The following is a 14425-nucleotide window of genomic DNA, read 5'->3' as shown; positions in this document are numbered from 1 at the left end:
TGATTGATAAAACCATCAAACACATGGTACGCGTAACAAACAAGTCAACCAAAATACAACCTCACCTGTTGGGTAATGGTGCTACCACCTCCACGAGACGAAAAAGACAGCACAGCACGGGCAATGCCGACGGGGTCAACCCCATGATGCATAAAGAAGCGGCGGTCCTCGTAAGCCACAATGGCTTGCCATAAATGCCAAGGATAAGAGCTGGCTCTGAGTTCAGCCTCGGCGGAAAATGCAATGAGGTTTCGCCAACGACGAGGGAAATCGGGCAAAAGGGCATTGGAGAAAAGCCTAAGGCAGAAAAGGAGCGTGGAAAATGTGAGTACAACAAGTGTTTCGGGAACAATGCGGTGGTTCTTGAAGGAGTTCTGGGTCCAGTGGACTCGTCCTTCGTGCACTGAGTTGGAACGAGTTGGAGATCGTTGAGTGTGAGTGAGAGAGAAGAAAGGGAATGAATGTGGAATGGGAAAGAGAGATGGGTTTGCGTTGAGATTTGAGTTTTGGTACGAGGAATGGTTTGGTTGGTTTGGTAATGGTAATGGGAGTAAGAGACTGAAGCTCATTTCTCTTTCACATGACAATGTTGTTTCAGTTCAACCATTCGGTAGGTAATACGGTTAAAAGCAACTGTTTTGTTCCACTAAAAATCTTAAAATTTAAATAACACAAAGTAATAACAAAAAGTTTCACAATTTCTCTTCCAAGAATTGTATTAGAGCAATGGCTAAATGCACATCTTCCACAATTTGTTTTCATCATTATTAATATGATAAAAGTTGAAATCAAAGCAATATTGCTTTTTTCCCTTACGATTGTATTCAGGTGGTAGACTCATTAGTTTGAGGCATGACGTAAACTCAAAAGTTTCAATCTACCCATAATATCAATTTATAGGTTTTTCAATATGATACTACTTTTATTATGCACTAATTACAACAAACTATATCAATCGTTAAGTAAAAAAAGTTGTTAATAATGTAATATCCCTAAATTTATTGATTGCAATATCTTATTATTATTAGATATTTTGTTATGATTATGTTTAGATAAGATAAATGCAAGAAATAATTGTGCATTACATTGGGTGAGCCCATGTGTGAGATTTTTTTTTAGCTGAATAGCCCATGTGTGAGATTGATTGGTAGAGTGATTACCTCTATATAATGAGGGCGTAGTATATTAAAAGCACTATACAATTTCATGGAAGCTATTATTGTCTAATGTCTATTGATCCCTTCACAAATTTTAAGAAAAGTGCTAAAAATAAAATATTAAAATTTCAATTTTTGATCTTATTTCTAAAGATTTGCTTCTCAAAAAAAAAAAAAAAAAAAAAAAAAAAAAAAACCCTCTAAAGATTTAGTCTTGTCATTATTACTGGATATTATTTTTATTATCACAATCATTCACACGTTATTTCAACCGCACAAAAAAATAATAATAATAACAATAATAAAATAAAAAATCATCCACACGCTATTATTCTAACCCAATAGAAATTGTATGTAGCATAATCTTTATAGGACAAGACTTAAGTACAGTATTTAAGTATTGTACCGAAGTTTTGTCTATCTTTATATATATATATATATATATATATATATATATATATATATATATATATATATATATACACACTATCTATAAATCTTATGAGTGCCCTAGTTTGGTACCTGATTCTAAAGAGTAAAGACACCGTGACTCCTTTTTTTTTTTTTTCATTCCAAGTCATTTTTATTTCTTTCCTAAAAAAAGTCATTTTTATTTCTTTCCTAAAAAAAGTCATTTTTATTTTTATTTTTTTTAATCCTATCATTAAAAGGAAAAAAATGTTGGGTTTAGAGTTTAGTTTGCTTTTCATTTTGACTAATTCTTGTTTAAGGTTGCTTTTGAATTAGTGGACAGTTAGTCCTAAGTCCAAACTCAAAGTTGCAATCATTAGATTTATATGGAGTATTCTCCCATTAAAAAAAAAAAAAAGGATTTTATATCGAGCATAAGTTAACAATTTTGGCAGCGGTAGTATGTTTATGCCTTAAGATCGTACTCGAGTTAGAATAGGAAATAATTAGTTAACTTTGAAAATATAGTTTTTTTTTTCTTTTTTTTTTTTTTGCTGAATAACTTTGAATATATATATATAGTCGTTGTATTACTAACCTCCAAGATGCAATCGGGTTAGGTCTCAATCTTCTATATATTCGTCGGTTGGAAATCAAAGATAGGATCAACACGTATAAAGGTTTGCTAAATAGGTCTATGACGGAAAGAGAGATGCTACGTCTACAACATTTTTACAACATTTTTACAACAAATCATGGGTGGTTAGTTGTTATTGGTTCAAATTTAAAACTAACACTAAGATTACTTTTTTGCCCCAACAAAAACAACCAGTAACAACTTGCCACTTAGGATTTGTTGTAAAAATGTTGTAGAAATGTTGTAGACATAGCATTTCTCATGACGGAAATTTAGTTTATGTTTATTATTGTAGAAGCAAAATAGATATTTGTATGTTCCATTGCTAAAAGGCAATGCATCAAAGTTTTGTAATTAATTGAAATCAACCCTCCCCGACAACCGAATTATTAAAAAATATTTATATATATATATATATATATATATTTATATAATTATATGTTGGAAGTTGTTAGATTTACTACTCTTGTATTATCTATGCTTATGCTTGTTTGATTAAACTTCCTTTCATTAGGGGGAAAAAATCCTTAGAACCCAAAAATATTGTTCCGTTTTAGATTATCCAACTAATAGTCTAATACAATGACTTTATCTACTTTTATGTTTGGGAATTTATTTCACTACGTCATGAGGTTAAAAGATATTGATGAATAACTTTTTTGTTAAAAAAAAAGTGAGATTTGAACCAAATTCCTTTATTTTACAACAAAAAGGAAAAAGCTTTACCGTATAAATTTATTGTTACCACGTGATTTTTTTATTAGCTTTAATATTTGTCTTTAAAACATTTCACAAGACCAACTTACAATTACTAGTGCAGCTTATGTACATGATTATGGAAGTGTTTTTGTTTTGGAAACTCATTTTGAAAATGCTTAGGATAATTGGCAAATAAGGCTTTGTTTAGAGAGCCAAACAGCCCATCAAACCCTAAAAACCATATGGCTCAAATAGAAAACCTTCTCCACTTTGGATTTTCCCAAACTTATAGTCATCTCAACTTAGGTTGAGAAAGGAAATGTGCAACATACTGGCTAGCTAGCTAGATTCCTAAGTCCTAACTCCTAAGAGCATTCACAATATAGTTTTTACTAGAAAGTCATCTTTCTATTTTAACTACCTATCATTTTGGATTCACTCCTCAACAAGCTCTCTATTTTTTTTTTTTTTTTTCTCTATTCTATCTAAATATTTTACATCGTACATCTAAGCACCTAAGATTCTTCACTTCACTTCTGTTTTCAAAAAAAAAAAAAAAAAAAGATTCTTCACTTCTCACTCTCCCTCCTTCACATCACCACTACCACCATGGCTGATCCACCACAATCAATCCCAAAACTCAGGCCCTCAAAATCATAGCTAGAGTCAACTTCTTTTGTTGCATGCACCCTAAAGGACACCCTCTGTATCCCGTCTCCACTCTCTTAACATTGAAGTTGAAGACCCGCACCTCCTCTTACTACTCCATCGCTACCAAAGCTGGCTGCCTCCTCTTCCACTGAAACCTGCAACCTCATAGCTTGTGACACTAGCTGCCATGAGAGAGATCTGTCCGTTCAGTAGTGGCTTCAAGAATTTTTTTATGGAGTTAATAAGAAACATAAATTATACAAAATTTAAAACATAAGAGAACTGGAATATATCAGTATAAAAATTAATAAAACAACAAAACAATAACAAAAAAAAAAGGCAAAAACCCAAATATAAGTTTTACAATTGTTTTCTTTGAGGTTTCATGTTTTGAAATCGTTGCATAATATTTTCATTATCAACTCTACGAGTTACATCTCTTTCAATGTACATTGCCTCCCATTTGATTGATTTATTTCAATTTTTTTTAAGATCTTAATGGGCTTTTTCTAAAGTTTAAAATGAACAAATCTCTATTTTTGTTTTTAAGCTTTTTATTTTATTATATTTCTTTTCAAATTTTAGATCAAATTAGTTTGTTATTGGGTTTTTTGTGTTTAAAAATATCAAGATATTAATAGGATCCTATTCAAGCTTATTTAAACGGAGCTTAAAAAATTTAGGGTCAAGATGTTTAAATTTTTATTTTAGGGGTCAAAACAAAATATTATATATATCATCCTGTTTGCCAATTTAGGGAGTTTGAATCCCGGGGCTTCAAGCGGAGCTGCCCTTATGTCTGTCATAATAAATTAAAATTGGTGAGAAATAATATGGTAAAGCTATAGCCTATTTTACTACTCACAGTGGCAGGGCCACGTTGACTTCAGGGGTTTCAATTGAACCTCCTGACTTGGGACACATTGTTTTTAGTTATAATATTTTTATAATTTTTTGGTTATGAAAAAGAGAAGGACGAACAACAAAAATTAGTAATTTGTTGATCTTAGTCCCAGATAAAGACAATTAAGTGTGCGGCAAAGTGTAAACACTAAAAAACAATTAATTGTGAGTTAGTGAAAATGATATGTGGGTTAGTGGGGAGTGAAGTCAATTTTTTTTTTTTTTTTAAATGATTGTATAACAAAAATTCTTCCTAATGAATTAGAAAGACCAATAAGTTTTCAAAGTTGATTTGAATGGTTAAATAAAAGATTTAAAAAGAGTAAAGACAGAAACTAATAAATAATAAATTAAACTATTCTAAGCAATAATAATAAAAGTTCACTTAACAAAAATAATTAATAACTTTATTATAGTAAGGATTTCCAAAATTTAATATTAGCAATAATAATTAATATTTTCATTGCACTATGAAACAATATGCCAATGAACTTCTAGTTTATCCTTTATTCTCTTACTAGTACTTTGAATTTTTTTTTTTTTTTTTTTTTTTTCAGGAAATCACATGTTTCCACAAGATTCATCTCCTTCTTCTCACCAAAAAAAAAAAAAAAAAAAAAATCATCTCTTACCTAAAATATATCTTTTAAGAGAACTTGTGTTAGCTTGAAAAACCTTCTTTTGAGTCATGGATTACAGCTTATGAAAAAATATCTATCTTATTATCCTAATGATCAAGATGGGATAAGAAAATATTATTTACAAAGAAGTTATTATCAACTTCTTCAACACAAAATTGAATAAACCCCCTAAAAAATATTCCCGAAAACAGCCACTGTGTACTCAAAAATATTGTTAAATTAGTGCAGCTTTTGAATAATTTGTTGAGTTGTAGGCAAGTTGGTTGAAAAAAAAAAGGACTTAACTAACCAAAATTTTAAAAATATGTTGGTTTGTTGATTTTTTTTTTTTTTTTTTTTTTTTAAGAAACCAAACTAGAAACAGCCTAAGACTTTATTCAAAATAACTCAATTAATATCAAATAAGACTAGCATCTCCAACAGATTAGCCAAATTTTTGTACTGTTTGGCTAATGAACAATGATATTTAGCTTTTACCTACCCACTTTTCAAATACACTTTCCAACAGATTCTCTATCTCATTTAAATATTATTTTTTCATTCATTATTTATTCTTTTTTTAACAACTACACATCTTTCAACATTTTTTTATTCAACAACAAATTATTATAATAGAAAATAACACTTTGAAGAATGAACAGTAGCCCATCAAGTCTGATGGGCTACTGTTCATAAGGAAAAAAAAAAAAAAAACTGACTTTGCCGAATCCGCTGAAGCATCCACAGTGCACATATTCTCTATATTATAACTAATATACCCGGATAGCCATGCTCCTGGAGATGCTCTAATGGGGTAATGTCCTCAAGTAGGTCTTCCAACCAGACCTACAGCCCCACACAATGTTTAGCCTTTTTTGCTAGAGTATCAACCACAATATTACAATTGCGTTTAACATGACAAAAATCTAAAAATTGAAAACCTGAAACTTATTTTTTTTTTTTTGAGAAAGTGAACCTGAAACTTGAAACCGAATGTCATCAATGACATTCCCATACGGCAAAAATTCTGGAGACCCACGAACAATTGCATTAATGACAGTCACCGATTCACCTTCAAATGTCACCCTCCGTAAGCCTATTTCCAACGCAAATTGCACTGCCCGTCGACAAGCAAGAGCCTCCAATTCTGCCACCGATTGAGAAAGTGGGATTGGCATAAATAGAGCACCAATTACATCTTCGTTGCTATCTCTAATGATTACACCAAGCGGTCGGGAGTTTTGACGATTCCATAAACACCACGCACAAAGAATGAAGATTTCTTTCCTGAAGTCCTCGTGAACCTGCATAAAGTTAGCTAGTAGATCTGCAAAATTCACAGGGGATGGGGAGGCAGCATGGTGAGCCCATTGGAAAGAGCCACATACAGCTTCAACTTCTTTACATGACCATAGAGCATGAATCTGGTCTTCAGGTTCAACCTTGCAAATCTCACAGATACCATTCAGGATAAATGTGTCGTCGATGAAGATTAGCCATTGTTGGCAAAGCATTGTTACATGCACGCCAGGCAAAGTGCTTAATCTTATTGGGAACTCTCAAATTTCATAACCCTTTCCAAAACTGCTTACTTGATGCTAGATTTGAGCTGCTTGCAATGTTAGAGGAATCACAAGAAACTAGTAATTTGTAAGCACTGCTAGCCGAGTAACAACCAGTTGAGGTGGGAGCCCATATAATTCTGTCAAGGGGTAATCTTGGGCTTAGTGGAGTATTCAAGATACAAGAAGCTTCATGGGGCAAAAATAGCTGCTCTACCAATTCCGATTTCCAGATACCAAGATCAGAATTAATGAGAGAGCTAACCTTAGTTTCGGTTTGGATTGAAGGCAGCTGCGATACAGAAACTGTGTTACATTGTATTGGGATCCATCTATATCTTCTCTCAATCGAATCGATTGACCATTCCCTATCTGCCATACCATGCATTTTTGAATAACATCTCGTGCACTTAAAATACTCTTCCAACCATATGAACCAATAGTAGACTCTTTAGCATCAAGTACGGAGCAATCCAGAAAAAATCATACGCCACACTTGTTTAGCTAGCAACGCATCATTAAACTTTTCAATTTCCTTAAAACCCATTCCACCCACTTCCTTTGCTTCACACAGCCTCTCCCAGCTCATCCGATGAATTTTTTCTAATATCTCCATTATAACCCACCAAAATTTGTGAATTAATTACTTCCAACTCCTTCACTAAATCCTTAGGGAATTTGAACCAACTCATAGTATAGGTTGGTATGGCCTATATTACTGATTTAGTGAGAACCTTGTATTACTGATTTAATGAGAACCTCCCTACCTGGTTGAGAAATATTTTTTTCCTTCCAATGTTGTAGCTTCCTCCAAATCCTTTCTTTGAGATAGAAGAAGTTTTGTTTCCTCGCTCTCCCCACCAAAGCTGGAAGCCCCAAATATTTTTCATATTGACGAATAGTTGGGACACCAAGTAGATGTTGGATTTGAACCTGCAAGTCATGCTGAGTGTTTGAACTAAAGAAAATATTGGTCTTATCTCTGTTTATTTTCTGCCCCGAACCCTTTCATAGACCTCTAAAAACTCCAAGAATTTTCTGGCACTCAATCTCTTTTGTCTAGCAAAATAGGACACTATCATCTACAAAAAAACAAGTGTGAAACCCGAGGCCCGTTGCGACAAATAGAAACCCCCTTGATATCATCATCTACCTCAACTTTTTTCAATAAACCTTGCAAACCATAGCACATAGTAAAAATAGGTAAGAAGACAACTGATCACCTTGTTTGAGTCCTCTGTTAGGTTTTATATTTCCTACAAGTTGACCATTAAGCAATACAGAATAGGAAACTAAAGAGAGACAAGACATGATCAGTATAACATGTACATCTACAAAACCTAAATGTCGCATGATTTTTCCAAGAAAACCCATACCACCCAGTCATAGGCTTTCCTCATGTCAAGTTTAAGGGCCATGAAACCTAATTTTCCTTGGGTCTTTCTTTTTAAATAGTGCAGGGTCTCAAATGCTACAAGAACATTATCAGTGATAAGCCTTCCAAACAAGAAAGCACTTTGAGAATCATGAACAACATTTGGTAGGATCGATTTCATCCGGTTTACCAACACCTTAGCAATTAACTTGTAAATTACATTGCATAGACTAATGGTCTAAAATCTACTACTCTCTTGGGATTCTTAATTTTGGGGATAAGGGAAATGAAAGTGTAGTTGAAAGATTCATGGACAGTACCTATATTCAGAGCATGAAGGACTGTGGAAGTTCACCCACTATGTGACATCGAGTCAAGTCCAGGTGCAATGAGAGGAGCTATTTGTGCTGCACTTCCTCAGATCTAAACTCGCGGGTCAATGCCTCATTCATCTCTGTTGTCACTATTGGCTGGATACCATTGAGAATATCATCAAAGCCAATGGATTTGAAGTGGTGACATATCCTGAAAATATTTTTCCACCAAATTTCCCAACTGATCTTCCTCCTCTACCCAAACACCAGTTTCATCATTCAAACCCAGAATATAATTCCTCTTGTGTAGTGATCACCTTCTTTCAGCCAAGTATTTCGGGACCTTTGCTTCCACATACACTCTTCTTTTGACTTGAGCATTTCAATATCATCCTGAAGCTGATAGATACAGGTGGGATTGGTTAGGTACCCATCTAGTTCCTCAGCCAACTTTAATTCCGAGTTTTTTGGATAAAAGATTACGGACATGACCAAATGAGGTACGATTCCAATTTCTCAGATTTGCTTGACACATGTTAATCTTGTGGTTGAGTCCCCACACCAGACTTGCTCCCGACTTGCTCCCATCTGCCCATTCCATGAATCCTGAAATTCTACAGGCGGCGTGGGTGAGGAGACCTAACCCTAGCAGCCAGAGAAACTTGTAAGAATGTGACAATATAGATGTCATCATAACAGAGAAGAAGGTTTACAAAATGACTGTACTGCTTAACATCAAAAAACTTGTAACACCAGATGTGCACAAGTAGAAGGTGTTAATAAAGAATAAAAATTGAAAATAGATAATATAGTTAAATAACCAACGGGTAGAGATACTCCTAAAATTTTCATTTAATCATTGGCGGTGCATCTTGTAACAGGTTTTAGTAACAACTTTATAATTTTTCCACTATTTTTCTATATCTAGTCAAGACGATGACACACAAACAATGTGACCAAAGTGGGCAGCATTCATAGGTATCTTATAGCAGCTGATGCAACGGGCCAAAGTGGGCATCATTTATAGATGTCAGCTGTCATGCTTACAATTCGTAGTTCTAAAACTACAAGGTTTAGCCTGTAGAGATTAAAATTATTGTTGGCCAACTAAGCTACAAAGCATATAATTATTTGCTACTCTACAGAAGAGTGATGTCTACCCAGAAGGGCCAGAACTTCTGCAAATAAATATTGCTATGATTTTAACACCGCATCAAATAGGACCCATTTCAGCCTAACTTTTCTTATATTTATTTTTTAATAGGCAAATTTTCATTTGGCCAAACTCAGGCCTGCCCATTCTGACATTGTCAGTCATGTGATCAGTCTAGACTTTAGAATGTGAAGCATGTCAGTTAAGGGAAGCATCATCATACTTCATTTTCGAGTGTTTGTCATAGTCATCAGTCTGAATCTTTAAGGTAGTCCACATGAATAAATGGGATCCTTCTGGATTTCTACTTTAAATGGATTACTTTCCTTTGTTATATTCATTAACGATTAGTCTTGAATGGCATGGTTATTTTTTATAAAATATTCGGGTTGGTTGCTGCAGCAATGAATTATCACTCCCCATGGGTGACATTCACACGAAAGTGTTAGATCATGCCTCCTTTCAATAATTGCTTTCAAGCTGGGCATGTTTGATGTGTATGCTCCAGCTTGAATGTAAATGTGCTAATGTGAGGGACTGATTGATTAAATCCAAACCTTTTTTCTACTCTCTCTCTCTCTCTCTATATATATATTTTTTTCTTCCTCTTTGGTCTCTCTTAACCCTAATCTTTCATATTTTACAACTAAACTTAATATAATGCTCTAATATGGGTCATATAAGTGGGTTCTATCCAATTATAGGACTTCACACATTTTTCAGTAAAAGATGCAAAAAAATAAAAAGGGAAAAAGAAAAAGGACAGGAGAAATACAAAATCTGAAGTTGTTTCATTTCTAAAATATTAGGAGGGATTGGTCCATAGATATTACAGCTCCTCAACAACTTGAAATTTATACAAAATTCATGTAAGAAAAACTGATCTGAATGGTGCATAGTCTGGTGCATATAGCCTCTCCAAGACATACGTTAAGTTAAGTTATGATAATTGATTCGCTAGTATGATCCTATGAACTTCTAAATCAGCAAGTGCAATATCTGTCAAGTTTCCAAGAACCAGATTATCCATTTTATGGTTATGCATGCAATCATGCAATTAATAAAGCCACCATAATTGAGTTTAACTTCATTGTACTACAAATTATGACAAAACAATAAAAGCAACAATAACAAGTAAATTAAAATAGAAATATTATGTTTTCTAAACTTGGTAAAGTAGGTCAAAGTGCTTCAGTTACATGGACCAGGAGCCATGCAATTGAGCAAACAGCAAAGATCTTATATCTGAGTATGCAATAGAAAGGTTGTATCTGGTGCACAAGGTTTCCACTTTTGTGAGGTTTGGGAGAGCTGATTGATAGGGAGCCTTACTCCCCATTTTGGAAAATGATTTCCAGAAAAAGAGTATACAATAACAAATAGTAAAATTTTTAAAATGATACAGGTGGTTTTTTTATAATTGGGAAGATTTCCCAAAAAAATGTACTTGTTAAGATTTGAGCTTACTCAAGGAATGTTATAACAAGGCCAGCACGTTTAAAAAAAAAAAAAGGAATGTTGTAAATAGTTTTTCCTTCTCGCATATGGAGGCAGAGCAGGAGCAACATTTAGGGGGTAACTTTATATATTTTTCTCATGCTTCATTGTAACCTGAAAATTTTCTCTTCTACAAGAAACTTGACATGAATTTATATTGCATGAGTAATGTGGAATAGAAAATCTACAGCACTACAAATTAAAGGGTGTCACTTTGTTTTATAGATAAAAAAGCATGAACCCTATCTGATGTGAAACCATGCTGCAAAGAGTTTCTATAAGCATGGTTATGTATCACATATAGATACCAAACACATACAAATTAAAGTGTCGAATGTACTTTGGCCAATACTTATCTCAAAGTATTTTACGCACTTGTCTTTGTGCAAAGACTTCATTGAAATAATTACTACCATATTTTGTGCAGCAACACAGCACTAGAGACCATAAGATCAATATCTATTGACATGAATTCATAATCAAGCTCTGCAGAGGTGATGAAACAGAAAAGAATAGGAAAAAAAAAAAAAAAGACAAAAGATAGTAAAAGAGAGCAAAAGAAAAGGAAGATAGCTCACATGGTTCCAGAAATTCTAGTGCTGATGTGGGTATTCTCCTCTTCATAAACTAGCCCAAACCAAAGTTAGAGATCTTAGGATTAAAGTCACCATCAAGTAATAGATTCTCTATGAACAATTTTTAGTATTGATTCCTCATGTAAGAGAGCCAGACCTCTTGTTATGCCAACACATATTTTCTGCCTTGCAAGCCAATCCAATTTTAATCGGTCACCTGCAGTACCTGAAATAGATGTTCAGAACCCAATCAATAAAATTCAGCAAAAGTATTTTCTCCTCATTCTTCTATTATGAACATAAAATGTATTGTAGGTATAAAACATTAGCTTACCAAACAAGGCACGTGCAAGGCTATTGTTTTCCATATACTCATACACCAACAATAATTGTTCTCTTTCAATACAACATCCAAACAATCTAACAAGATTCGGATGTTAAAAACCAGATACCATGCCTATTTCAGTCACAAATCAACAGCTTCCTTGCTTTGATTTTGAAGAAAGCTGCTTAACTGCAATTGTAGTACCATCTAATAGTAGACATTGGGAATTCAGAAATATATATTTTCAGGTATGTATTTCATAATGTGTCTTGAAATCTCAAGGATCAGAAGGAGAATAAAAGGCAAAAGATGAAACACACAAACACGCATTCTATAATATAAAAATAGCAGTCAGATACCTTGTAAACAGATCCAAAACCACCTTCCTCAATCTTATTTGCAGCGTTGAACTTATTAGTGGCAACTTTTATTTGTCTATATGTAAAAAAACCAGTTTGCAAGTCTAATCCTCTTAACTCTATCAAAGGCTTCTAGCTAGATGTCAGGCTGCATCTTACCGTATAACAAGACAAATTTTTAACCAAATAGATGCATGCCTCTTGAGTAGTTAGGTATTTTCATAAAGAATGAAAAGACAAGAACAAGCCTTTAGAAGGCACTATGCATTTGATCACACAGAAGCTATAAGAGAGAGAGGGTATTCAAATATATGAAATGGAACTCAAACCCAAGTTGTCACAAAATCTTGTCTTTTGTTTCTTTTCATACTTCTGCACAAAAAGTTTATTAGGAGTGAAAAACTAAATAAATAGCCAAGATATTTTGTAGATAATTACACATTCACTCAACTACAGTTAGCTTAAGTCATCCATTTTATGCTGATTTTACAAGATAGCAACAATATGAGTTTTTTGCATGGTTACATAAGCTCAATTATCACCATTCTTAGAACTAAATCACTCCAATCATCATGCATCATCCCAAGATAAGTCATATGCTCATATTCCAGCAATCATTCAGTTGCTTTGCATGGTGTACTTTGGAATGCTAATTCATCTATGGAAGTAGGTAGAAAAATAAAAAAATAAAAATTGAACTGCTACAATTTATGAGCCCTTGGAAAATTTTTCTTCACATTGTTCCAACTTCCCACCATAGCTGGAGAAAATGAATATTGTCCTTTATAATTTATATATCAAGATTTCACAACTGATTACCTTTTTCCCTTGATATCCTCCCTCCCATACAGCCCTTCCACCAAAGAATGCATAAAATCACAAAAATGAGGAGTAGCACTAGAACTATAGCTCCAACCACAACCTTTGCCATCAACAAGGGGACTGAAATCTACAGAAAAGAAGAATAGCTAAGAATAGTGATTAAAAAGAAGATGATAAAATGTTTGGATGTCTTCCATCTATATGCATTATAACCTCGTTTTTAGCTATTCTTTTTAAATTTTAACTGTAGATAATTTTGTGGTTCTGCTTCCATTAAATTGCTATGATTATATTGTATGTCAATCTAATCCAAGCATGGAAGAAGCTGGAAAAAAACAATAAGATTATCAAACTCCAATACATTTACCAGATTCAACAAAGATAGCTGACACAGGAGGACAATATATCCCTCTCTTTGGGGCAGCTGTTGTTCCTTTCCCAGCCCAATGAAACCGAATCATCAAAATTTTATTCATAACAACAGCTGTAAAATTCTTAAAGGCTGCTTGATCAAGCCCTTGGGCATCATTTTCAATATTAAAATCTTTCAATGCCAGTTTTCCTGCAGCAAATTGAATCAATCAAATCCTCTACTATAACCTAAAAAGAAAAATAAATGTCAGAGTACCTAGATATAAACATCAAATATCCGCTTCCCAAGACTGTAAGAAGATCTATTGCTTGTGAACTTGTGTATATACATTAATATGTGAACTTGTGTAATCAAATCCTCTGCAAAGTGAAGTTTCACGGTATAATTTCCATTCACTAAGCAGTGGGCATAATATATGATCGAAAGAGGAGATAGTCGTGCACTTGTGTCTATTTGGGAATTGTCCATTGTAAGTATGGATTCATTAGTTGCTAAATAGTCATTTGAGACAGTGTCAACATCCCAAAAACAATCAGTGCTACTGAATCCCCAATTCTCCACATAATAAAATTTCGCTAGACCAGCTATGTCTTCATCCTCTTCATACTCTACATTTGCAACAGTGATTTTTTCCCACCACAATTTATGTGTAATGAATACCAATCTACATAGAAGCAGCAATACATTAATGACAATCACATACAAGCAAACACAATAAAACAAAAAATGAGTTTGACATCATCTTGTTTATTCATTTATGTTGTAATCTTGCATGAGATGAATTATTTAACATTTTTTTTCTTCATTTTTAAAAATAAAGTACAAGAAGAGGGCCCAACAACATAACTACAGCACATACCTCATAATTTGATTTGAATAGATATATAATTTACCTTTTGAACATGAAGATTCATTCGAGCACTCATGAACTCTTCTTAATTAGTTATGTAGATAAACAGTGTCAGTTTAGTTATCAGAAACCAAAGTGAAAA

At 33.5% G+C, this 14425-nt stretch overlaps 1 protein-coding gene and 1 long non-coding RNA gene across 9 annotated transcripts in view; both read right to left on the bottom strand.

The window, feature by feature from the left end:
* LOC126728951 (uncharacterized) overlaps positions 1-705 on the bottom strand; it is a 47138-nt gene extending 46433 nt beyond the window's left edge. For 2 of the 7 annotated variants that reach the window (XM_050434720.1, XM_050434722.1), the window contains exon 1: positions 66-700. In XM_050434720.1, the coding sequence (XP_050290677.1) occupies positions 66-569 (504 nt within the window). In that variant the 5' untranslated portion in view covers positions 570-700. Of the gene's footprint in view, positions 1-60 lie in introns of all 7 variants that reach the window. The other 5 variants (XR_007656429.1, XM_050434721.1, XM_050434718.1 and 2 more) reach the window with 5 other exon arrangements.
* Positions 706-5791: 5086 nt separating this feature from the next.
* LOC126728954 (uncharacterized) lies at positions 5792-14424 on the bottom strand. Of its 2 annotated transcripts, XR_007656432.1 has the most exons (5): positions 13689-14424; positions 13428-13622; positions 13058-13187; positions 11558-11780; positions 5792-8974 (listed from the first exon to the last, which is right to left on the bottom strand). It is a non-coding gene; the product is annotated as an uncharacterized LOC126728954 (long non-coding RNA). The 2 variants fall into 2 exon arrangements; XR_007656431.1 differs by having other exon boundaries at positions 13428-14424.
* Between the last annotated feature and the right edge of the window lies 1 nt (position 14425).

The sequence above is a fragment of the Quercus robur genome, chromosome 5, assembly GCF_932294415.1.
Source record: "Quercus robur chromosome 5, dhQueRobu3.1, whole genome shotgun sequence".
Classification (NCBI taxonomy): Eukaryota; Viridiplantae; Streptophyta; class Magnoliopsida; order Fagales; family Fagaceae; genus Quercus; species Quercus robur.
The sequence above is the reverse complement of the archived record's forward strand: the minus strand, read 5'-3'. Positions and strand labels throughout refer to the sequence as shown.